General features: G+C 37.9%; 1 protein-coding gene across 3 annotated transcripts in view; it reads left to right on the plus strand.

Moving 5' to 3' along the window:
• The window catches only part of EML4 (EMAP like 4), a 147969-nt gene that overhangs the window by 89719 nt on the left and 31312 nt on the right, over positions 1-26938 (plus strand). For 2 of the 3 annotated variants that reach the window (XM_066178374.1, XM_066178372.1), the window contains exons 4-9: positions 4766-4939; positions 7063-7191; positions 10311-10336; positions 10790-10822; positions 11688-11705; positions 22516-22639. In XM_066178374.1, the coding sequence (XP_066034471.1) occupies positions 4766-4939; positions 7063-7191; positions 10311-10336; positions 10790-10822; positions 11688-11705; positions 22516-22639 (504 nt within the window). The remainder of the gene's footprint in view (positions 1-4765; positions 4940-7062; positions 7192-10310; positions 10337-10789; positions 10823-11687; positions 11706-22515; positions 22640-26938) is intronic. The other variant, XM_066178373.1, reaches the window with a different exon arrangement.

The following is a 26938-nucleotide window of genomic DNA, read 5'->3' on the forward strand; positions in this document are numbered from 1 at the left end:
CTTCTGGTATTTATGTGCTTTTTTTTTTTTTTTTGGTCCCCTCTCCTTCCTTCCGTCAAGGAAATTAAAGGGCAAAACTTCATTGTCTGGAGTGTGAATAGCAGGCAATAGCAAAATAACTATGAGACAATAGTAAATTGTATAAGATAAAGGTTTACATTTTTGAGTAGAAAATCTAACCTAATCTAAATATGACTACTTAGTCCTTATGAAAAATATCTCTATCAGATCTCAAATGTGAAGAAATAACATTACTTGAGTGATTTGGAAGTTAAATGAGCTAGGAACCAAACAGTAGTGGTTTTCCTCCAAGTAATGCTTTCAGCTTCTTACAGTAAACAAAGTGTTTGCTTAACTGCTTTTTTTTCTGTGGATCTGTTAGACAGTGATTACATGGCTTCTTCAGCAGTAGATTTTGTACCTATTCTTGTTTGTTGTGAAGAACAAGCTGCCAGATATAGCCACGGGGCAGAGAATACTCTAGTGTGTAACTGTGGTTGGTAAGTTATGTGAACAAATTCTTGGCCTCCATAGAGTACTCTGGTAGCTCTAGTGGCTGGTTTATCTTCTAGTGTGGATGTAAATACTGTGCTGTACAGCAAGACAGGGAAATTATATACTTCAGGGAATAAAAATGCTGCAAGCAAATATAAACTGTATGAGAACAAACCAGAAGCTTTAGTGCCCTTTGGAATTTGGAAAGTGAGGGTAGTGCCCCACTCTTCACTCTTCTCCACTGCGTAGCATTGCACATCTTCCTTTTTATTGAATTCTTACATTTACTTTTCAACAATAAATCAGACAGTGATCAGTGTATGTCTCTATCTGCAAGTGTGACAGGCACAGGAACAAAAGACATTCCTGCAGGAAGCTATTTCTTAGTTAGCACTTTTCCATTAATCTTACCCCTGTGGCTCTTGGCACTTTGATGAGAGCCAGTCCGGTTCCCGTGGTGCTCAGCTTGCATTTGTGCTGACTCACCTGCTTGATTCATTGGCTGCTCAACACTTTACTACATAAGAAGAGCAGAGTGGAGTGGCTGGCATCCCTTTCATCTGAGTTAAGGTCTTTAAAAGGAGGCCTGGATAGGCCAAAAGAGAAAACCTTCATATGCAGAGGGCAGCTCTCCCTGGGCCCCTGAATAGCTGTCCAGGGCAGGTATTGGCGGTTCCAGTGCAGCTGGAGACACATGACTCCTTTCATCAAGACATGTTTTAAGAAAGGCCTAGGAAGGTTCTGCTTCCAGGAGCTCCTTTCACCAACATGTCTTTGTTACTTAAATTTGTTTGGGATTCGGAAGTAACAAATTTGCCCTTTTGTAAGATTACCAGCTCAAGAAAGGGGAAAGGCAAGTAAATGTCAATAGTAGCCCCATCTCCTTACAAAAGTAGAGTAACCACGTTAATTTCTAACATTTGTGATGTTGAAAAGGAGGGAGGCCAAAGGAAACTGGAATGTTTCACCCCAGCTAATCCAGGCCTTTCTTCAGGCTGAAGCTTGAACTGATGCAGCAGGTGGACAAGGTCATCTGTTAATAGTGTATTAACCTTTAGGTTCTAAACAGACCCCATAGCCTGCCTAGGGCTTTTCCATGTTCTAACTGTATGCAGCCATACATCTAGCCAAAATAACAGAAGGCGTGCTTGTGTCCAAACTGTTACTGGTGTTGAAGCTTAGTGTGTGAATTTCTTCTATGAATGAGCTTGAATTCATTTCCTGGACTGTTTAATCTTGTTCTATGAACCTGAACATAGAGATCATGGATATAATCGGCTGCCTCAGTAGCTCCACAGCAACAGGATCTCATTTCAACAATGGCATGCTAAAATACCACCAATCACTAAAATCAGAGCCCAGGAATGTTCCCTGAACAGCAGGTAGATGATGTCCCATTAATAGAGATGAAGTCATGGATGTGTTGAGAAAATTTCAACCATATAGTTTGATCTGGAAACAGGTTTATACTTTGTACAAACAAGCAAAAACCAACCTAACAATGACTGGCAGAGACCTGTTTGATCATTTTTCTTAAGACTAAGCATTCTTTTGAAAACAATGTCTGATAACAACAGCCTTGATGCTTCAGAGTGACCACCATCCACAGTAGATGCCAGTGTGTTGTGGTCCAAAGGATGAAACTTTGTACTAAGTGAAATTAGAGAAGCTGCAAAAGTAGGACAGATAGTAATAACTCTCAAATACTCACTTGCAGACTAAAGAAATGCCTAATCAGATTGGGTTTTGGAAAGAATTTTTGGATGCATTAAATGACTGCTTCCCAGAACAACTGGTCTTTAGAAACCAACAGGAAGAGACGCTGGTTTTGATTTGGTTTCAGCAGTTACAGAAGACATACTAGAAGAGGTATTAGTGGGAGAGCCACTCTGTACTAGCCAGTCATAATACAATTAAGCTGAAGATTTTAGCAGAAATGAACAAACCAAATAAATTCAGAACAAAGATATTCAGTACTCGGACTGCCACATATCTACATGATTTCCTTCCAAATTAAAATGACAGTCAAAAAAGAAGCCTACTTGCAACCTGGTGGTAGATGAAAGCACTTTGTTGGTATACAAGTGTACCTTGTGCTACAATCCAGAGTGAAACCAGAATGGTCCAGCGATTCTCAAGGCCCAACAAAATTTAAGGAGCGAACCTGAGGGCAAAGAAGTGAAATGGATAATACACAGTGACAAGCTCAGTGAAGAGATTCTCTCACCAAACCTGTGGTTTCTAGGAGACAGATCAGATAAGATGAGTTTGGCTAGGAACACAGAAAATATGAGACTGAAATGATAAATTGGATGATATGCTGCTCTCAGCAGGTGGCATTCCCCTGAGCCTGCTGTGGGAGTGCAGAGGTGAATTGCAGAATTGCTGATGTGTCATCGTTAAACATGACATTACAAAAAGTGGTGAGAGTACCTGTCATAATAGGAATAGAGAGGACTTCTGTTTTTTTCAATGAAAAGAGATTCCAAGAATTTATTTCACTATTCTGCATTTCCTGCCACAGACTGCAAAAAAATTAAGTGTAGTGTGCTTTGCATCCAGCGATGCAAGATAAGTCTTCTGATTAAAAAATAATAATAAATTTCTATGCTACCAGTTAATTAAGGACTTTTGGCTATAAATTATTAATCAAAACCCCACAGTTCTCCAAGCTTTGTTCTCTATGATCACATATATGCCCTCAAGAAATGTGAAAGCTCTTTGTTTTGTTTTCATCTGGTTTTGGTTTTTTTTTTAAAGAAAATGTCACTCTGATGGGTTATATTGACATTTTAAACTAGTTTGTGTGTTTTACAGTAGAAATCCTGAGTGATCCTTACAGATGTGTCTGGGTTTCATATTCATGTTTTGACCTCTTTTCCAGTGCTTCTCTTCTCTGAAAGCAGTTGGGAAAGTTGAACTCCTTTAAGTCTTGGGGGCTTTGTCTTTGGGTAGATGACACACTTTAACTGAAATAAGAAAAGAAGCAAAAAGAGGTTCTTAAGAATGATATGTTAAAATTGGGTGCCCTTTTTTTATTGCTTTATTTTGAATGTTGCTTTACTATTTTCTTCGTGTTTTGGGAAAAGGTTACTGGAAATACAAATAATTATGGTAATGCAAGATTTCAAGGCGGGGGGAAATTGTTGTGATGGAAAAAAATCTGGATTCTCGTGTTCGAAAAGATACTCTTTCTTTTTTACTTTGCAGGTTACTTTGATCCTAGGAAAAAAAAAATCTTTCTATTGCATTTTTAGCTGGTGTTTATATCTTGCTCTATTTCTTCACTGAGAAATCCGTCTTGGAAGATTTCATTGTTTTATCTTAAAAGATAAATAGGCCATGTACTCGAGAGTACTCTTCTCTTTTAGGTCCCAGTATTGTTTGTGTGATTCAGTACAATACAAAGTATGTAACTTCATAGAAGAGCCTTTTCATTAATCTTTCTGTTTACATAGTAAACCTATAATTTGGTTCTTAATAGATTTAAGGTTGGTAATGACATGTTTTTAAATCTGTTTCAAATATTAACCTAATAAATACAGCACTATGAAAATAAAGATGTGTTCTTAGCTGTCATGACTGAAGGCATTGAAGAAGTGGTGAGACAATCTGATATTAGTCAACTACAGAGCAAAACAGCCGTGAGTTTTCAGGGATGATTTCCTTAAAAACCTAGTGCAGCCAGGGAGAGCCCAGGGACAATACCAGCATTCCTGGGCTTTGGAGGCAGCTCAAGGATAGTAGCATGTGTGTCCACTAATGCAGTTTCATGGTGGGCTTTCACTAATGGGAGACAGCACAAGTCACAGTCCTGCCTTGACTTGCACTGAGCCTTGGCTGGCAGCACCACAAGGTGGTTGGTGACCTCCGAACCAGGGGTTAGTTTCTTCCTGAGGGACAGCAGACTTGTGGAGCATCAATTTGTCAGCTTTCAATGCTGTAGGAGAACCCATGAATGAAGGACACACTCAAATCAAAGTTGAATTCATTTTAAAATCATAGTTAATGTAGTACAACTGAAATATGTAAATAATCTTCCATGTCTCCCTGACTGTTTTTTATTGTTGGAGCTAGTGGATAAACCTTATTTCAGCAAAATGCTAACATGAAGAGATTGACTAAATAATCAAAGTGTTCTTTTGGTGGTTGTTTATTGTAAGTTGTTAAATACCTCTCCCATCTTTTCACAGGGGACATTTTCTCCCACCTTGCTAATTTATTTGCTTGTTCTTTTTTTTCCCTCCCTATGTTACACTTTATTTTACAGCGGTACAGAAAAAAAGAAGGAAAAACCTCCGGGACAAAAAGAAAAAAAAGAGGACTCTCATTCTAATGATCAAAGTGCACAAACTCAAGCATCACCTTCTCCCCAGCCCTCCTCACAGACTCTCCAAACACACAGGCAAACTCCAGAAAGCAAGAGTTCTGCTCCAGCTAAAAGGTTTTCACAGTAACACAGTACAGAACTAGAAAATGACTGTAATGATACTGAGTTCATATTTGACAACAAGTCATGTGAAATAGTTTTAATCTCATGATCAAGTTAAGGTTTGATACTTTTTCTGCTAAAGAAGATGCGTTCAATATGCATTGCCTCAGAACAAATACAAAAAAATGCACGTTTTTCTTTGAATACATTTTTAAGATTACAGAGGTTTTTTGTTTTCAGATTAAAATCCTCATACTGTAGATTACCTCTAATCAGCCATGATTGTAAAATATTTAATGATCACTCTGACTTGATTCTTCTCAAATACACTTCATAGATTTTGTCTGACAGCTGAATTATGGAGTGTATTTTCCACATGGCTGCTTATTATGTCTCATAACAGTATTTTTTAAATTCTAGTATCATTGCAACCCTTGGTTCAGAAATTTTTACTCTCAAATTATTCTATAAAGTTTTTGTTGGTGTTTTTTATTTCATGGCCATTCCTTTTTAAATTCCTGGTAGGTTGCAGGATGGCTTGCTTTGATTCTTTACATGAGTGAAGTTCTGGTTTTATACCCAGATCATAGAACTACTTGACCTGAGTAAATGCAGAAATTTATTTAGGATTGCCTCTTAAGTTCCCACTTATTTTTGTGAGAATTAGGCACAAGGGGAAAAAAAAAAAAGTGTGTTTTAGAGTTACTAAATTGCTTTTTGAAGTCAAGAAAATGGATTTTAAGATTTGGATGACAGCTTCTGAGTTTCAAAACTATGCAGATCACTTGGCATGGGTTTTTTATTTTTTTGGTTTTTTGGTTGTTTTTTTTTATTATCATTCTTTGTCACCTGTTTTGGAAGGTGTAAATTTTTTTTTTTTTTTTTTTTTTGTAACTCTGGCACTTAGCGACTGAAACAAAATGAGAATGAAATTGATTACTCTGAAATTTACCGGTGTTCACAAGATTGTTGTCTTGCATTGCTTGAATTCACAGCTCTTATAAATATTTAAACTTCCACTTGACTGGTGCATGTTATAACACTCCATAAAGGCTCTTTCTCCATGTCTTGCACAAACCTGTAAGTTGTCTGAAGCTGAACTTGCGGCCTGTTGTTCTCTTGCCTGGTATCTCCCTGTAAAGATGTCTCAAGTCTTGCTTACTAATCTTTTGCAGTGTGGGGAAAAAAATAAATGCATTTTTTAGTCTCCTAGGGGTTTGACTTGATTTGATTAACTCGTTTGTCACAGGACCTTTGAGCCTCTTGAGGTGCTTTGGAAGGAGCTTGCGATTTCTAAGGTTGCATTTCAGGACTTAACTCCTGCAAAAAGCATTTCTGACGGGATGAAGTGTGATACTATTAGCAGGACAAGTGCAAACTCTAAATCAGCTGGTTGAAGGATAATTTGGGCTAGGTTACTTTCTGAACATGTATTCCGTGATTAAGGCATATGTGAAATTATTGAACTAGTGACTGCAAAATTTGCAAGTTCCCATTAGTGTAAATTGTCTGCAATAAGATTGCTGAAAAATTACATCAAGATTCATGGATTTAATTGTCTGTAGTATCAGGCCAAACCTAGCTTGTCTTACTCATGCAAAAGGTTTGCAGACATTTGTTTCAAAAAAGATTAAAGCCATTAATGTGATTTAGTATGTGCTAAATGCATAGCTTCCATGTGAAACTCTAATCTGATAGAACTGTTCTGCCTTAGAAATCAATGTGCTAAAGCTGCTGAACAGTTAATCAGGAAAATAAAATTACATTGTTGTCTACTTAATTGATTTTTTAAATATAGTTTGTTCTTTAAGGCTCAAATACTTAGCCTCGTTTTTTCCACTATTGTAATTTGTTAGTAATGAAGTATAGAGTTATTTTTTTCAATTCTTTATGCAAGAGCATTTGGAAATGGAAAAGAATAGATAAAACATGTGGCAATTGTCTTGCTCGATTGTTTTCATTCATCCAGTTAGAACTTTTTGACTAATCTTTTTTCCCTGTTTCATGCTGCAGCTTGAAGGAAGATCTAGCTCTGCTTTTGTCTCCTGCTGCTTGATCTGTCCATTTGCATACGAGTTCCAGTTATTGTTACATTATTATCTTGTAATTGTAAAATATTTTTTTGTTTCTTCTAGCATAAAGAAATCCTTGACTGTTGAAAAAGCTCACGGTGCTTGGGAGAGTTCAGATGACAGTCGTAACAAGCTGATGAGAGTAGCATCAACATCTAAATTAATATCAAAAGTGGCAAAGAATGCAGACAAGTATGTATTGGTGATACATCAAAGCAAGAGAACTTGAGAGTCAAAATATTACGAAATCACACAATTCTACTGAACTTACTGGTGTATATGCTAGGACCTTTTGCATCTTTGTTTTTACTGAGTACTTACACAACCTGCCAGTTTGGTTCTCCAGGTGCCCATGGAATTTTAAGATTATTATAAAGTAATTCTTGTGTAAATATGTTTTAATATTGCCTGTTTGGATTAGCCGGATTATGACATTTTATGGGTTAATGCCAGTGATGTGAAACTTCCTGCTGGTTTTGTGTTGGATTTTTTTTTCTTCCTAACTAAAGCTGATTTGAGAATGCAAGTGTATTTCCTTGGAGTAATTTTCTGGATTTCATGTAGTATATTTCCAAAGTAGACTCTAGCAGTAGGAATACACTTTTATGATTTCAGATAGGTCTCTCAATTTAACTGTTTAGCAGGTTTCTGATTACAGGTTCTAGACTATAGGCAGAGCTCTTCTTTCCAGTGTCACATTCAGCAGGTGATATGCTGTAGCCAACCATTCCTCTCATGCCCATTCTCAGCAGCAGGTTTTCTTGGTTTGTGGTCTCCAGTCAAGGCCTCCAGGGGTGAATAGCACAGAGTAGTTCCTGTCAGCAGAGGGGCAAGAGTTTGCTTTTTGCTGTAACCCCACCTTGTTGACCCCTGTTGTGACCCATTTTTGTCCTCACTATTCTCTGCTAGTTGGGTTTCCCACTTTTTATTCACATACTTAGTTTCTCTTTTTGACTTTGTTGAAATTTTGCTGAAATTGTTGTATTGATTTTTTTGACTGACCGCTCTCCTATTTGCCAGTATCTCCCCAGTGTGCTGGCAGCTTCTTCCAGCCTGGTGCTATCTGCAGAGTCCTAGATCTGCTCATTAATCTTCATTCAAATAGCCCTTAACTGGTCCAAGGCAGAACTAATGGAAATCCTTCCCATTCTGACAAATAAAGCACTTCAGACCTTTCAGAGTAATTGCCAGTTTTTTATGATTGTGTCTGTAGTGCTCTCCTTAGCTAGCACATAAGACTGTCAAATACATAGTCAAGAGTGGTGCAAGTGCATTCCTTCTTCCCTAGGAATGGGAAGAACAAAAGCAAACTGATCTTGGGTGTGGATATCGGCACATTTAGGAAATGCCTTATGCTTAGCCTGAAGAGTTCTGCAGAGCAGTGGAGTGCTGTGTGTGAGGGGATTATGCATTGCATATTTTGCAAGTACTTCCTTTCCTTTTATATTTGGTTTTCACTGTTGGAATTTAAAAGCCCTTTGGCAATTTAGATTATACATGGTACTGAAGGATAAAATTTTGGAATGACAAAACCCTCTGCCTTGAATTTTTTGCTATGCTGCTAAAATACCCTTCACAGTGTGATGCATATTTCAAATTCACTGAAAGTAAAAATAAATTTTACTTTTATTGACACTTTAATGCTTTGGTTCAGACATGGTCAAAAGGGTGTTTTATTTTATTTTTCCACGTTTCTGCTTATTTCTGAGAGACCTTAAATGTTGCCCTTCTACATTCTCTAATGCAAAAAAAAAAAAAAGAAAAAAAGGTCAGGTATCTAATGGAAGTGTGGGCAACAAAAGAGTAGTTTTAATTATTGTTAGAGAAAGTTGTCTGTTCATAACTTGAAGCTGTTGTATCTTAACTATATTTGGCAAAAGCAAAGCTTCAAACATGGACTGCAGACCGTCACCTGCTTGAAGAGTGGGTGTTGCATTGTTGTGTCCCTTGTTCTTATGCTCAGATTTGTATCAGAGGCACTGTTTTACATGCAAGGACACACATTAATAATAATTTCATACTCACATTTTGTGTGCCACAGAACTGCCCATTTCCATAAGAACTGGTTGGTATTGTGCAAAGACATATTGTTATATTTAATTTATCGTTCCCAATTAGAAACGTTGGCCTCATCTGCTTGAAGGTATGGGAGTCATGTGCAAGGGAATAGAATTCAGCCCCTCATGTGGGCCCCAGGACAGAAATGTTTTACATATGCTTTGCACTATCAGCGCAGGATATGAACTTTGTTTACACTGCTCAGTCTTTAAGTCAGCACTGAGCTGTAAATCAGTCTGATACAAAGAAGTGAAAGGGTTCCCACAGCAGCCCATCATTCCATGGTTTTCAGGCAAGACTGGGAATCCACTTTGAATTTTTCATTTGGCAGTGTGGTAAAGGGTGATTTTCCACCAGCCAGAGATTACTTTCCTCATGCATATGCTTGACCCTTTGTCACTGTTACAAAAATTTGACCTCCATCCAGCTAAAAATACTGGATGCCACTCATACCTTTCTGCTGAATTTCAAATTAATTCAAGAGGGTGTTTTATGCAATACATTCTCCTATCAAGGAGTGTTATTCTATTAAGAAGTAGATCTGATATTAGAAATTAGTATTTCTTCCCTCTTCACAAAAACAACCAAAAAGAAAAAACAAAACAAAAAAAAAAAAAAGAGTTTTTTATGAGTAGTTCATTTCTGGCTCATTTCTGGTAAGGAGAGATGTCTCAACTACACCCTGTTGAAGACTTTGTGTTGCACATCCAGTTATGCTGCAGGGAATCTGGTTTAAATGAAACTGCAAGTTGCTTACATTTAATCCATGTGTCCAATAGAGTTAATTCCTAGAAAAATTTGTGCTTGTGTGTTTACAGCTTATTTTGACAGGTGTTAAATGCTTTGCATGCAGGCCTGAGGATGTTTGGCAGCTTAAAACATTTGGTTATTACAAGTTCTCACTCTCAAAATGGAATTTTCTGTGCACAAGGAACATGCCTTCCATAATTTATTTTTAAAGGCTTTTTATATTTTTTAATTATCAGAGTAATTCTTAGAAGCCTCTACCATAGGGCCAAAGACTAAGTTACTTGAAAGATACAGAGAATATTTTTATGTGAATAAAATTATTTTTAGATTAATAAAAATGCACTACAATGATCAAGATTAGCTGTTGAGCATTGTATACTACAGTTACACTGTACACAGAATCTGGTGAGATTGCCAAATGCAGTAGTGGGTAAAAATTGACAATATTGCCTTGATTAGCATTTTTCGTATTATTAATGATAATATCTTGAATTTTTCCACAGGCACAAAGATGTCATTGTCAGCCAAGGTAAATAAAACCATTTTTTTTTAATACTGGATGAAGCTGAAAATATTTGCTTTTGACTGAGTAGTATTTCCTGTAAATGAATACATTGGGATATATGCTTATGAAACAGGGGTTTAGAGGTAAAATGGCATTAATCAACCCCCAAGAATTCATTTGCCAAAAAAAGTTGGTGCAGACATGAATATGAATCTTTGAAATTATGGAAAAATACCTCATCAGATGGGATCTTTAGTAATACAGAAGTTTTTGGTGGGTGGGTGGTGGGAGGATTTGATTTACTTTTGTGAAACAAACCCCTTTTTAAAAATTATTTTCTCTGTGTATATGTACATAGAGAGAGGTTATGAAAACAAAAATCTAAAGTTTTGACCTATCTGCTAGTCTTCATCCAAGCAGGTGTGAGTGAGACTTTAGAAATAGTTTTAAGATATTTTATTTCTGTCCCATAACTAGCAAAAATGTCAACTCGTGAAAAAAACAGCCAAGGTAAGAATTAAGCTACGCGCTTTGGTCGCTTTCTTCTAATTTAGCACTCTCACGAATCTTTTATTTGGCTTTTCACCGTCAAAGAGCATCAAAGAGCATATTCTCTTAATATTTCAGCTCTCTTCTTATGGAAATTTATATGCATATGCACATTGCAATCTATATGGGGACTATTTGGGGAATAGTCTTAAATTATGGCACACATAAATAATTTCATCGGAGAGGAATATGTGTTCCCATAGAAGTCTTGCATTGTTGCCTAAGATATCACAGTATTAAGAACTGCCAAATAAAAGATTTGTTTTATCTCAGCTTTCTGTCTTGCCAGTATTGCAACATATAAATGCTGATTAGACAAGAACAGAGACTGAAGGTTTTAATAATCTCCTAAAATGAAAAATGAGTCTCTTCTGAAGAGTATGTCTTTGCACCAATGAATCTTGCATTCTGTGGCTACCTGCTGCTGCTGGCTTGTTCTGTCAGGAAAAGGAACCATCTATCTGAACATGGTGGGATGTGACAACAAAAGAAGTCCACTTCTGGTGTTGCAAAGCTATTCTGCTTTGATGTCCTGCAAACTGTACTGAAGCATGCAGTTTCAAAACTAAAGCATGTGACCCAAGTGCATGCTGTACACAACAGATATATGTACAGGGGTTTTGTCTTGTGCTTTTTTGCTGCTAATTAACAAATCTGTAGTCTTCAGATTCTGTGCTGTCAGCAATTTTACATTATTCGCAGTTTGATTGCTTTTGGTCTCCTTCAAAAAAGAAAATAAACCATCAGATTATTTGAAAGTCAATATATGAATTGTTGGAATGAAAGCAAAAATCAACTTGGATCCAATTGCTTTATCTTTTTCTAGTTCACAGAGAAATTACAGGTATAAAGATGTTCTGAACTGATGCTTACCAAAAACATCTTCAGAAACAAGATGTGTGAAAAAGAATGAATAAGTATCAAGAACAAAGAAGAAATGTTTCATTACGCCACAGTGCTTAACACCAGCTGTGGAACAGTACATATGTGCAGCACTGGCTACTGTAACAGGAAAACTAATCAGTAGAGCCCAGACCAGCTGCAGTTCAGCTTTGCAAGTTTTTGAATAAAACTGTTATATTAAAAATACCTTTCCTTGTAAAAACAGTTTTTCACAAAACCAAGGTGTATATAGCTAAAATACCTTCAGTACTAATTATTTCCTTACAATGTGCCTCTACAACTCTGCATGTTCTGCCCAAAATGGACCATCCTGGAGTTCTCTCATTCTGGTAGCTGTAACTTCAGTGGCCTCAATGTGTTCCCTGTATCTTCCGTGTTACTGTGCAGAGGATGTGATGCATGGGCATCTTCCAAGTGTGTCATGCCATAGTCTGTCCTGAGCATAACTGGAATCAAAGAGAAACGTGGTGCAGATAACAGGGCCCCACACACATGGGGAGGTGGAGGGAAAATATTGTCATAGAAAATGCCTTTGCTCCATTTTAAACACATGAAGTGGCAAAACGTAATTCTGTCTCTAACACGGATTCACATGCAATTAGAAGATTCAAAGTTTTGTTATGTTGTTTTCTGTTGTGGTGTTTTTTTTTTTTAATATGGACCATTGAATGTATTTTTGACAGGTTTTAGAGTGTGTCTGTGTGGGAGAAACTGTTAGCTTCAACATTGTGTTTACTGCCACAGAAAAAAGCCTGTGTAGGTTACTGTTGCAGCAGGTTTACCCATCCTTTGCAGTATAAGATTAGCAATACTTCATCACTTCTCCATCAGGGCAAGTGACTTCAGCCTGTTTTGTATTTGGCAGTTGCCACTTGAGTAAACCAATTTCCAGTTGGCACCTTGACCTAACTGGTCAGGGAGCTGAAGGTTTGCACGGGTAGTTAGCATAATGTCTCTGAGGTAAATCCTGTGGACTGGGACAGTGTTGTCTTGGATAGGGTGGGATGAAGCCCTTGCTCGTGGTGTTCGTACAGAGCCTTACTGTTATAGAACACAAGGGCGCAAGAAGTTAGAGCTGCTTTAAGGCTCCTTTGTGGCTTGCCAGCCTTTGCCTCTAGGGGTGAGCAGTCTCTAGCACGGTGTTAATTATGTTACAGCAGCTCCCCTGAGCTGTTCATTTCACTGAGCTGTGCGTAAAACACTGTATATGCTCCCAGCACTCATCTCCCATAAGGATTGCATCCATGTGCTTCCTAGACCTAGAAATTCTGTGAAGGAGGCTCTTGGGAAGACTACTGGTGTGCAAATTGTCAAGCTTCAAAGCAAATCTGTGGTAAAAATACATCGCTGTCTTTATACACACGTAAAATAAGTTTAGAATCAGTGTGAAATTGCAGCTTTTTATAGCAGCAGGTGTTTTCATAGGATAATGGGATGGAAGATGACAATTTTGTGTTGCTTTGAACGTCCTGGAATCACTTTGTTTCCTTTTTTTGATTCAGCTAATGAAAAACCAGCTTTGAAAGTGTTGGTGTAGTATAGTCTCACAAAATATGGATGAATACATTTTTACATGCTTAGTTCTTGGAATCTAATTTTGCTAGCAGCAGAAGTTACTGCAATTATATATGTCTTCTGATATTCTGTGGAGATTCGTTGTGGTTCCTGTTGTTGTTAGCTATTAAGGTGAAAGACTTGGGGAGCAAGTGAGAGTCTTAGATGAGCTTCAGCAGTGAAAGGCATTGGCTGTGGTGTCGGAATTGGCTCTCGTTTTGTGTGGAGTCCCCCAGAGAGTGTTGCGTGCAAATGTCAGCAAGACCTAGGCAATCCTCTTCTCCTGCCAGCAGCAGCAGCAGCATGGGAAGCCACAGCCTGCAGCTGCTTGTGGGCTGCCGCTTGATTTTCTTCTGTTTATCTCCATGCCTAAGACGCAAGTGTTGCAGCGTCATCTTGTTCCTTCTCAGCACCCAGTTTTGTCCCCTCAGTGCCTTTATCTCTCCCACTGGGGTTGAATTGCGTGTTAGTCCTGGGCTTCTGAGTATGTGCTGCAGCAGACGTCATAGGCTCAGTTTGTTTGTTTGTCCTTGGAAAACACCTGCCTTTTTACAGTAAAATCCAGTACTAAAATTCTGTGAAAATACAATAAAGCTCTGGGTGAAATGAACAGGTGCTTACTACAGCCTTAAAAAGACTCTAACTAATGCTATTCTTTAAATTCTTTACCAGCAGGTGTTTGTAATTGCCTATAAAAGCCATCTTCTCACTTCAGCAGAAACATTTTTAACATATTAATCATAAGACATTCATATTTTTATATCCAGAAGTTAAAGACCTGGCTTATTTTAAGATAAAAGATAATTTATTTCACTTAGATTGTGTGCTTGAGTTTGATTTTCAGTGATAGCAGCTCCATATATGAATCACTTGTTCACTTACTATAAAGTAATAAGAGACACTTAAACTTTTTGGATGGCAATATAAACCATATGTGAAAGAATTAATGAAAAACATGCACTGCATTCCTAAGTTTTTTGGGTTTTGTTTTGTTTTTTAAATTGTACTTTTTTTAGTTTCCAGTACTTTTTCTTCTGTTAGTTTAACTGTGTTATAGTTTTAGCTTCACAGACAGAGCAATTGTGGAGCACACAATGGAAAAAATGTACCCTGCAGACAATGTGTGCTGTCTGCAGAGAGTGCAAAATTCAGTGGCTACCTCAGATTGCTTTTTCATCAGACAGTGATTTTGTATCAGATGGTTGTATCAGGTGCTCCTGTACCTGAGAGCAAATGGAGAGCCCATCTATCATTATTGGGCTTCTTGCTCTTGTTCAGGCACAGTGCATATTATTAAAGACCATCAATACTGTCACAAAACCAAATTGTGTACTTGGGAGTTTTTATCATTGATTCTAGGTGAAGTCAGGATTTTATTATTTAAGCAGGAAGCATTTTGATAAAGTCTTATTGAGTTTGTTTGTGTCCAGTATTCCTTTTTCAGTCTTTTTCTTTATTTTTTTAATAACATACTAGAGTTTAATATTAAACTTCAATTATTTTAATGCTAATGGTAACTGTTGTTAAGACCTAGATTCACAATGTCACCCAATAAATGAAAAAGCAAATTTTACTTACCAGATTATGTAAAATTAATAACCAAAGATCTGTTAAGAAATTTCAAGGCAAAGCTGTAAAATCATTCCAAATCAGGGCAAGTCTCTCATCTCATCTGTTGTATTTGACTGTTTGGCTGGCATTGCCCCAGGGCTCAGTAACAACAGTGCATGTCTGTCTGTCAGGTTCAGCAGGCATTGGCACATAATAGCTTGGGGTGAGAGATGACAGACCTGCAGTCACATTTTAATTCCAGTGTAAGGCTGAATGTAACGCTCTGGGCTTGGTGGCTGAATTTGGTTATTCGTCTCTGTGCTCTTAGCACTGGTTTAAATTAGAAACAGGCTTCTAAGCTCTTGTCCCTCATGTTAGTGGTCTTGCAGAGATCTTGGACGCAGGCCTGAAAGCAGAAGGTTTGTGGGAAAGAAGCTATTTGTAGTTTAAAAAAGCATAACTTCACTGGTCAAGCAACTAGAAGGTGAAGACAGATTAATAAATGTACCCTGGATGTGGTAGTTTATTGTGTATTATTAGATGTTCTGCATGGCCAAGCTAGTTGGAGTCTTTGGGGGTTTTTTCATTTGCTTGTAAATCACTTTAGGGTGCTGTTACACACAAATAGAACTGAGCTGGGGTTTTAATGCATCAGCCCATGTTGAACTTTCTAACTAGATGGGGTGGGACCTACTGAAAAATAGTCAGTAATAATTTGCAAAATTACTGTAATAATTCCTTTAGAACTAAACTTGTGTGTATGTATATATATATGTCATCTACATTAGACATCCCATTATGTACACACTTATTAGCTAAAGAGCAGTTAATTACAGCACAGACTTGCAGGACTGCCTCAGTGTCTTGCCTAATGAGGAATAGTGTAATACAAAATACATTCTTCCAATGTTATGTCCATTTTTGTTGAAGAAATCATTTAATGAGGGTGAAGGTTTCTCACATGCTTCTACAGAACTACTTGATTTCCTTTTGCTGCATGTGTTTTGGAAAACAGGAGGATTTTGTAGTATCGCTGTCTTCAAATTTCTGAAGTATCTGAATGTAGTACCTTTCCTGCCTTCCAAATAGCTTTTCGCTCTGTATTCTTCTGAGTTAATTTACAGAGACTCCTTTGATCTTTTTTTCTCCTCCTTTCTTACTATTTTTATTATTTTCCTTTGCAAGCCTTTCATATTCCCCTAAGAATATGATTCAGGGAAAGTCGTAAATTGCTGAAGTGCCATTGCATGAGTCTTTCTGTGCTGGCTTCATAGAAGCACTAACTTCAGCCTTTTAGATGGTTTGTATTGCAATATCATTGCTCTCATTACTTGCAGAGTTTTTCATTGACCTTACCTTCCAACTTCCTTTCCCTGATTTTTCTGGGTTTTAAACCTTTTTCCAAAGGTGATTTAATAGGAATTGTTGGGAGTTGAATTTTAATGTTACTGAGCTGCTTTTTCTTATTTTTTCAACTTTTTTTTTTTTTTTTTTTTTTTTTTTTAATGAGGCCTGTTTAAAAGCTTATTCATATTAATGGAAATCTGCTCTTGGTACAAGGAGGTTTTGCAGAAAACTTTCAGTCAGTCCACTGTTTGTCTACAAATTTTATTTGCCCTAACATCTCCCTCCAGCCTGCAGGGACCTATGTGACTTAGTGTTTACACTAATGGACTTAACACAGGAAAGCAGAAGCACTGAAATTTCACTGATGGCACAAAGCTGGGATATCAAACTGATAGAGTTGGAAGCTGAGATTTTAGTACAGTTAAGACCTAGATGTTCCTGAGGCTGGAGTAGTATTAAAAAATTAAATTATTCATGCAGAAGTTGCTAGTAGTGTTCTAGCTGTAAAGAGTTGCTTGCCAGAATTAAATGGTAGGGGAAAGGGCTATAATATGCCACTTAATTGTACGAAGACTGGACCACTCACTCATTTTGAAAACACAAATGCAGTCCCAGAATGTATCAGAAGTAATTCTAATGGAGATAGAGACCTTGTGCAAAGTGTTAAGGCATCAAAACCCTGGTAGGTTCTCCTGTGTAATACTGCATGCACCCATAACCACAAAGGGTAAGTTTTGTTCCGCGGTAGAGACAGACTAAACCCTTATTATGTCAAAAGAAAGTTAAATACTGGATGTTTTTATGTTTTCAGAATACGAAGGCTGGGAGGATTGCTGTTTTCATGCTCACCCAATTCACTTTCTGGCAGCAGATGGGCAGCCCTGTGCTGAAGTGAGCAGCCATGCTGTCACACGCACAGAAAAAAAACCACCCGGCCTTGCGTTGTTGTCATCTGCAAGTTGACAAGTTCCCAGCTAGTAGCTGGAAGGAGGTTTTTGGGTGCTGTTCTGAAATCAGTAGAGTGTGTTTGTGTCTCTAAGTGACAGCCAAGGCTCTGCTCTCCAAAGCGGGTGCTGCAGTACTCTGCAGAGTGAAAAACATCAGTGCAAGCAGAGGTCACTGGGGGGGCATGTTGGGTATCTGTCAGGCTGGACTAGGCTGAGCTGAGCCAAGCCATGATGTTCCTCCAGCTCATTACTTTAATTTGCAAAGCCATATGCCTGAACAGTGTTTGGGACTGCCTTGACATGTGCCCTCACCATGTCTTGCCTTCTCTCTTTGTGTCTCTCCTTCTGAAAAGTGTTTTGTGTCACTTCAGCTGACTGGGGCCACATTTTAGTTAAATTAAGTGCCTTCTGCATCTTTGGGGCTGAGTTAATAATTTTTCCAAACCTCTGGGGAACCCATGGAGAGCCAAGACCTGCATGGAGTCTGCTTAGTCCAGCACACCCAGAGGGCTGCTATGTGAGGCTAATAAGCCTGAGCCAATCCTGGGAGCATAAATTGGGAGTGCTGATCCTGTGTTCCCTGGCACTGGTGTAAAGAGATTGTTGAGGCTCCAGAGGTGAAATATCGCGGAGCCAAGCAGAGTTTGGCAAGGGCTGTGAATTTGAGCTCAAAGCTGCACAAAAAAGCAGCTGCAGCTGTTCGTGGTGAAGAGCTGGCCCCTGGAGCCAGGGTGCTACAGCCACTTGATACTGCCTTTTGTAGCAACTCTGGGCCTGAGCTGTTACTTTTTGTGTGGTGTGGATAATCCGTGGCACCTGGGTGTGCTACCTGCAGAGCTTCAATTGTGCTTTTCAGTTGGTTTGATCCGTATTTGAATGGATTTATAGGATGTCTGCAGTTGCAGATTAATTAACTTAGCAAGTGCCAAGGATTCTTCATGGTATGCCCTCCTGGCCCTTTCCACAGACATCCCCCAGCCCCACCTTCCCCAGGTGCTTCTGCTCGGTGGATAGTGGGATCTAAACATCTCTTTATATGGAACAAAATATTTTTACTTTCATACCTAGTGTTTTCAGGCTGGTAGATACCAGAATTGTCAAGGATTTTCTGTTGGTTGGGGTTTGGTGAGTTTTTTAGCCTCTCTTTAGAAGAAGTTTTGACTTTTTCTCCCTTGCATACATATGTATCTGTGATAACTTGACCAAGGCTCTTTTTTCCCAAAAAAAGGAAATAAAAGTCCAGATATGCTGCTTTGTATTGGAAAATAGTGAGGCTGCAAGAAAGGAACGAAGTCTAGTGCTCTTGATCATTCAGTTGAGCAAGTATAGTATGAAAGAGTTAAATCACTGATTTCCTTAAGTTGCAAATACAAAAATTTGGCCTCAGGCAATTAATTGCTGTTTGAGAATGGTGTTGGTATGCTGTCATCCTCTCTAGTATTTCAAAAAAATTTTACATTAATATTATATCTGCCCTACAGGTTATTCTAATAAAAGAACATTTACAGTCTTAGACAAAAAATAAAAAAAATTTCCATGGGTTGTCTCTTTTTCTAATCCTTCTTCTTTAGGGAGAGGCCTAATCAAGTTTTACCTAGCTTGTGTCTTTCTAAGAAGTGTTTTAAATATGTGTCTTCAAAGGTAATCTTGAGTAGATACAGCTAGTTAATAAAGGTAAAAGAATGTTCTTCCTTTAATGGGAAACTTCAGAGAGCTAATTTGTATCTGAATGCCCTGTAGATATTATTTTCCCTGAGCTCCAGGAGAGCCTGTTCTACCAGAGACTTGACTGAATTCCTCTTGGACTCTTCATGTCTCTCATCTGCAGAGTCCAACAGGTGCAACCGCCTCCATCCATAAGAATTTCAGTTGCAGGTTGTCTCCACTGTTCTAGGCAACAATGAGATCCTAAATCTGTGCTGTCATATTGCACTGATCTTGTGGAACCAGAAGTGTCAAGCTCAGTGTTAAATCAAGAATTTATGGTTTAACAATGAGTGGTCTTTTGTAAATACCCTCAGGCTTTAATTTATAAGACTGTGTGTGCCAGATCTTAATAGAAAGGTCATTGTTAATATGTTACTCTTGGGTTTGGCCAGTGTTATTTTATCCCTGAATATACATACTGTGAATAATATATTGGTGGATAAATGGAACATGGTACTAGTTTGGAGTAATTATCTAAACATTTATGTCAAACTAGTGACAGCTCCAATCTTTAATTTTGCTTGGCAATGCAATTAAGCAATGCACATGTGGTAAAATAACTCTTGTGTCTAATTTAGCTACAGGGAGTGATTTTCTTTGTTCTTCTTTATTTTATCCGAGACAGGTTTTCTACTGTTCTCAGTGGAAGGACTAACAGGGTTCTTGTTCAAAGCACCCGTGTTTGTTCTTGGAAAGAAGCAAGACAACTTTTTTTCATCTTTTCAATATTTGTTCCTTTCATGATGGATTTATATGGCTGAACTTTCCTTGTATTAATATGTTAAATGAGAAAACCCTTGGTTTATGTGTTAATTTTAAATTGCTGAATTATTATGATCACTGTTCAGGAATAATTTCTTAAATCTGTGGAGTTTTTTTTCACTAGCTTTCAGTCCTATTTGGACTGTTGCCTCCATCACAGGGTAAATGTTCTATCATCAGGATCAAAAGTGACACAAAATTCAAGTAAAATGAATTATTTTTTTCAGGAGGTTGACTTGAAAAGCCTAATCATATTTTTCAGGTCTGGGAACTTGGAAAATTTTATAACAGTCTATTTCATCAAACAAGCAAAAAACATTTGAAACTCTTAAGCATTTAGAGCTCCAACTACAATGTGTTAAGAGGAAAAACAGAAGTTTTTGACAAACTGAGCCATGCGTGCTGGGAAATCTTCACAGTGAGTGTCACATCATGTAGAAGAACACTTCTAAGTAGCTTATGTTCAGGTGCACAGTTTCATTGATCTAGTTTAGTCTGAGCAATGCAGTGGTGTTAAAATCACACAGGCTCATGGGTAGTTCTTTCTAAGTTAGGAGTTACTTAATATATTATACGATTTGCTCACCGTAGATTTTTCCTATATGTGTCAGTGCTATCCAAATAATTGCTGTGCACTAGGATCATCACTGCTGTATTCCAAGCTAGTGCTTTCTGGTGTTTTTAGATCTGAGGAGGAATTCCACAGAATTTCACAGTTCACTGTAAATAAAATTACAAAATTCTCTATGATCATAACTACTTCTTTTAAATAACCTAGAATATTCACCACGTATTTTTTTTTCAGTAGTCTGATTTTTGCTCTTCTTCTGTCTTGTCTAGCTTGAGTGTCAAGAATTAATTTCCAAATTTTGTACAAAATTATTTTCTATCTTTAGTGGATGAAAATAGTTACGAGTTTTTCTTCTCTCATTCCCTGACTGCTGTAAGACAGAATATGATTCTGTAGTCTGTACAGTGGGGATATTTCAAATTCAGAGAAGGGTAGAGATCCTGTCTTAAGGTTAGTCTAGCTCACAGCTTGGATTATTTCTCGATCTTTGCATCTTCTAAAAATGTTTTTGTAAGCAGAAGAGACAATTTTTGAGACTACCTTGCTTCTCCTGTCACCAAAATTACCTCATTTCTGTTACCTTTTTAGATCTCCATGTTTGACTTGAGCTGTTAAGCTATCATTCTGAGGAAATAAGTCTGGGTTTCTCATAGTTTCAATTTCAGATGTTTTAGGGAAGGCCAGACATAGATTGCACAATCACGCAGTCTGAGTATTAATCTTATGCTTAATTGGGGAAATATTTCCAAGCGTTCCTTGGGCATTGTGGGGAAGTTTGTTTCATGTTTATTTCTTAAAGAAGTACTAAAGTAAGTATTTAAAAATCTTAATTTTAGAGCTTAGTGTTTTTTTCATCAAATGTGATTAGAGATTTCTTAATACCACATTGCTAATTTACAGCTATTCTTCTACTCCACTCCTACTCAACTATTCAAATTTTGGGTTGAACTCTGGTTTCCCTGTGTCTGCTATGGTTTTCAAATCCCCACTCATAAAAAAGTGTCAGTGTTCCAAATTCATAGCAGAATATTATATTACTTTGGTTAATATTTATGCTAAATTGGCTATTAATTACTAATGAAGTTGAAGAGCGATAGAAAGTTACTACTTCATTGATGCAAAGTTAGTGGAATATTTGACTCTTTGTCATCAGTGCTTTTTGAAATGGAACTGTAATTTTCCTTGGTTAGGTGAGCTTACTTTCCTTGAAAAGGAACTCCTAAAGGCTTGTGAAGTGCTCAGATTCCCACAGAGATGATACACGTGTGTTTTGTCACAGCTGTAGGCAGTATTAGATGGAGTCATTCTGTTGCTTTTTTCCATTCTTCAGGATACAATGCTTAATAACTCAAGTTGCTGTATTAGTTTGTGATGATCTGTAATTCTTGATTATATTCATCAGCAAAGCTCTTGATTGCTTTTTCCTGCAGTGTCCTTGTGGCTTAGCTTGACTGTTAGGATTTTGAAAGGTGGGCAGCTGTGTGGGGGAAAAAACAGTTGGATATTTGGCCTTGGAGGTTTGTGGTTATTGGGTCATACTGTACCTGGTGGCCAGTAGATGACACATGGAGTCTGCAGGATTCTGGCCTGGCTCTGCCCTGCTCATCATCTCTGGCAGTGGCCTGAGGTAGGTGACACAGTGCACTCTCAGGTTTGCAGTGACAGCAGACCGGGGGCCCAGTTGCTGTGCTGGAGAGATGGACTTGCAGGAAACTCACAGAATTAAGCAGAAATAAATACCAAGTCCTGCACCTATGGGAAAAAAAGAGTCTCTGGCAGGAACACAGTCTGGGGACAGAGGGGCTGCAGGAAGCAAGCTCTGTGGGAAACACCCCCAAGGTGCTGTCAGGTGCCAGGAGAGGCTTTGCCAACTCCATCCTGGGAGTTTTTCAAGTCTGTATTAGGCAAAAGCCTGAGGAACCTAGTCTGGCCTCATGGCCAGGTAGACGTTGGACTTAGGCACCTCCTCGGGTCCTTTTCAACCTGAAATACCTTATCCTGTAATTCTGTGACTAATTATTTATTTGATTTCAGATTTGAATTTGAATTTTGCCTTTATAACTTAACTTGCATGTCTAAAATGTTACATGCTCAGTCTGTTCTATCACAAATTCAACTAATGCTTGTTCTCTGTGTAACGTTCCATTAAAAAAAAAATAAAATAAAATCTGGGCCTTTACCAAGCTCACATCTCAAAAATAATTGTTATATAACTGGTGCGATTTGCATCTCTGTGCTTATTACTGAGTTCTTTTGTTCTTACTTCTTGTGTCAACTTGCCGCATGATTAATGTGCCTTTTTGTTTCAACAGAGGGAGAATATATCAAGATGTTCATGCGAGGCCGACCAATCACAATGTTCATTCCTTCTGATGTAGAAAACTATGATGATATTAGGACAGAGCTGCCTCCTGAAAAGTTAAAACTGGAGTGGGTGTATCCTTAATATCAATAACTGTTCACTGTTCTCTTTTTGTCTTGTCTTGCATTTTTCCCTTTTAGAATCCAGTCTTGTCTCTTCTCTGTTAAAAGGTGAAAACTAAAAGGTCAGGGAAAATGTTAAAATTAATATGACAATGGAGGTGGTTTGTATAATATTCCTATTTGTATAACTCCTGTATAATACAACTTTAAATGGCAGACAACATAGGTATGGAAGTACTGTACTTTTTCTTTGTTTATTTTGCTGTTGACACTAATTCTTGTTTATTAACTGATTTATATTTAGTGCTGCAAAAGAAAGCGTCTTTGGAGAGTTACTAATTTTGAAAAATGTCCCCTTCTGCCTCCCACTATATTAATGTAGGCTTTGCTTCAGGAGCAGTTAGTTTTCAATCTCTGATACTTTTTAGGAAGTTTTAGAACTATGGAAGATGTTGAGTTTGTTGTCCTTTCCTGTGGAGTGAGGATTAGAGAAGCAGCCATCCTTTGCACTGCTTCTGTAAAGTAAAGCAGTTAATTTCTTGCAACTGGTTTGTATTAAATGCACTAAATTTATCATTTGAAGAATTGAGTAGGTGTGTGGCTGATGACAATTCTCCAAGTTTACTAGATCAGACATTATGTTCATTTTAAGCGATGTGCTTTCGCACATGTTTGGGTCTTCCTGTCACTCCCCCATCTCTGCAGATTTTTCCAGTAAGCTGTGACTGTGTAAGTAAGTTTCTTAGTACTTCAGTAAAATAACATGTCTAGGCAGCACTTGAGTTGTTGTAATGACCTGAAGTTTTTGATGCTCTGATGTTGATGAAAGCAGGAAGGTTTTTTTAGGAATATTGATGATACACTGTCTTATGTCAGGAGGAAAGTTTCAGATTAAAGTCTGTCTGGAAGGAAAGCAGAGCTCTTATTCATGCTTTGTAAAACTGTGGTACCCAGTTTTCCAACCATCACAGCTCTTGGTTGCTGATGCTGGCACTCATGACTGTGGAGTGAATTGGGTCAGTCAGTGACCTGGCTGAAATGTAATCTGTTTTTGTGAAGTCAATTTTCAAGCAGGACCGATATATTAATTTGATTTGTCTCACAAACACGCAGGGACTGGAACTGGCATACTGGAGGAACACCAGCTCGACTTTTCCAGCATCAGTGAGCAGTTTGGACTGATGAAAACTGATCATGAAATCACACCCTCAGTTAAGTAGGTGCAAATCCCAGTGTGGACACATTTAATGTCCAAGAATCTTAAGTTCAGGTTAAACCAATTGGCTGCTGAGGTCTAATTAAAGTGAAATAAATCCAGTCGTAAGAGACTGTCCGTATGTTTTGGAATGTGTTTAAGGAAATGTCATCCCTAATCAGACCAGTAAATTTATGAGTGCAAAGTATCTTTTGAATGAAAAGGGGAAGAAAATGAGGGAAAGGCAGTAAAATTTATTATGAGGACTAAATATTGGTCTCTATGAATTTGAACAAAATTGCTCTTCAGTTTGGAAAATGCAGCAGCAGCAGGCCTTCAGCTTTCTGCTTAGATTTAGCAAGGGGGACAAATCTGCAAGGCAGCTGTATCTTGCAAATATGATGGCAAACTGAACTCTGTGCACCTTATTAAAAAGGCATGGGAACAGTGATTCACTTAGTATTTTACTAATGTCAGTGTTTTGCACCTGAAGGCTCCAACTGAGTATTGGATAGTTTTGTTTATAGGATTTGTTTTGAATTCTTTTAATTCTCGTGCCTTCTGGATGATTTTTTAGAACTTGGTTTTCCTTTGTTATTACTCTTGGAAAATGCTGGTCAACTATGACAAACTGCAAGGAAACAACAGGCAGATTATTGGGGTGGTTTTTTGGTTTGGGAGGTGGAGGGTCCCCTTTTTAGGTGTTTCCTTTTAGGTTTATTCAACTCCTGATACCCTATACTGTAGATTCAACTAGGGAAACTTAGCTTTTGTCTGCCTTGTGGATTATTGTCATTTGAAGAAATGCCTAAGCTGCTTGACAAGATAAAGCAGCTCATGGTGGATCTGAGCTCTTGACTGTGTCTGTTTCCTGAGTGATGTCATTTAAATTGAATAATTTAGTTTGAGTATCTCTGCTTTGTAGTGCAGTCTTTGCTACTGCACTTCAAAACTGGTTAAAGCGTATCTGACATTCCTAGTAATAGCAAAATTGGCTTATTTAGTAGCTTCAGAGGGCACAGTCAGTGCAGCTTTTGACAGTGACTTTGTAGACTCTTTCTCCCAGTGTATAGTAGCTCAGTTTCAGGAGGGTATTTCAGACTCCATTTTATGAGATTATTTTTAGGAGTAGTGCTCCTCTTTCTAAGAATAATTGAAGACAGTGGTAAATATACTGCTGAATTCTGGTGTGCAGTAGATCACTTTTCATGAGGGCAGTAGCTATTTTTAACCAGTTCAAACAAACAAACAAAAACCCCCAAAACTTAACGTTTTTAAACATACTGAATGTTGTGACAAAACGATCCTTGTAACTGGTGAGAAATAATCACAATATCAAGGCAACTGTCTCTCAGTTTCCCTGATTTAATCATCAGTTTCACTGAAAGATTAACATTCAGTGGAAATCAAGCATCAAAGTTGTCACCCCTTTTTCTGAAGAGACACAGTCATTAATTTTATTGCATCAATTGTATGCATATACATTAATTGTATGCATTAATTGCACTGTATGTGCTGCTTTGTTCTGCATGTGTGGAGCAGGAAAGAAGTGCTGTGGAGCAACAACCCTTCTTTTTTTCACTCGAGATAGTCTGGGATGGAGAATGAAGAAAGCAGAAAAATTGTCCCACAAAACAGGTGGTTCCTTTATGGGTTTGTAAAAAATATGCTTCTAGAAAATGCAGTCACTCTTTGGTACTTTATTTTGTAGGAGGATATTATTTGCTTTATTTTAGCTTGGCTAAGCATGGAAGGCTTCTGCTGTGGAAAGACGTGTTTATCTAAATCTTTAATACTTTTCTAGGATGAATGTTCAAAGATGTCAATCTTACTAAATCCTTATCAATACATTCCCTATTGTGTACAGCAGATGAAAAAAATCTGCCTCTCTCCTCTGAGAAGGCATTTAAAATAGCATTCTTAATGCTTCAGGATAGAAAAAATATTTTCATTGGTTTGTAGCCCATTGCCTTTGAAAGTTCAGCTGTTTGGTTTGTTTGTTATTTTTTATAAAAGGCCATTCTGGGATTTCTTTTAGTTCCATCGGTGTTTTAAAGAAGAAAGAGGAAAATTGAGGAAGGAAGTAAATAGTAATGGAGGAGAAAGAGAGGCATCCTTTTTTTCTACCCTCAGTACTGTGTTGTATCAGCATTTCTCTCTACGTCGTTTGCTTAGCGAGCCAGTGTATAATCTCTGCTCCAGAGGAGCCATTGTGTTCTCCCCTACTGAACGGAAGACAGCAAGATATAATTCTGGTTTTTTTTCCACACTCCAGAGGGGTTTAATTGACAACTGAATGCAGTGTCCCTCTGTGAACTATTGTTTAATTACAGCATGTGTTTAATTTTGCAAGTGTTCCTCTGGTCTGGTGGCACTGCAGAAGAGGAAGGGTAGTGAGTAGTGTAGTGGGGCATTTTTGGGGATGCAGTGCTGTTTTTTATAGAAAGGTAGTCCTTTTTCATGGAAAGTAGAGGTCACGCTCTCAGATTAGGAGATACCAGTTTAGATGCTACCAAACTTGATCTAATGCACCTGCCTTCATTTATGAGAAAGGGCCATCTTCATCCATCCAGCTTTCTGCACATGGACCTTTCACTTCCTTTTATTTACCTTGATTAGCCAGCACTTGAAGCTGGAATCCTTTAGCTGAAGTTGTTTAATGTGTTCCCCATCTTTTTCTTGCTATTGCAGGTGTATTAGTTGGCAGTGAAGTGGAAAGCTCTCTAAAGTACACGACATAACAGGAAAATAATATTTTTGGGGCTACAAAGTTAGATCTTAAAGTCTGAATTATGATGTTAATTGTTCCTGGTGACCCAGGGAACTGAAATATAGGCAGGCAGCCACATTAATAGTCTAGAGGAAGAAAACCGCACCTGTTCCAAAGAAATAATGAGTTGTAATAACGTTTGATCAGTGCCAACCAAGGGTCGTTCACAGTGTATAAAACTTCTGAATGTCATTAGGAGCTGTGCATATTCCTACAGAAACATGCCTTTTATATATTTTGGGTAGATTTGGATATAGTATTTTTCACTGTGTAAATTCCTTTTAAGTTTGGTGTGTTTAAAAAATACTCTTAAAACAGTCTAAAGGAATCTTTCTTGAACTTGGCA

Source organism: Chamaea fasciata, unplaced genomic scaffold (genome assembly GCF_029207755.1).
Source record: "Chamaea fasciata isolate MVZ Bird 193981 ecotype frontalis unplaced genomic scaffold, bChaFas1.0.hap1 SCAF_3, whole genome shotgun sequence".
Taxonomy (NCBI): domain Eukaryota; kingdom Metazoa; phylum Chordata; class Aves; order Passeriformes; family Sylviidae; genus Chamaea; species Chamaea fasciata.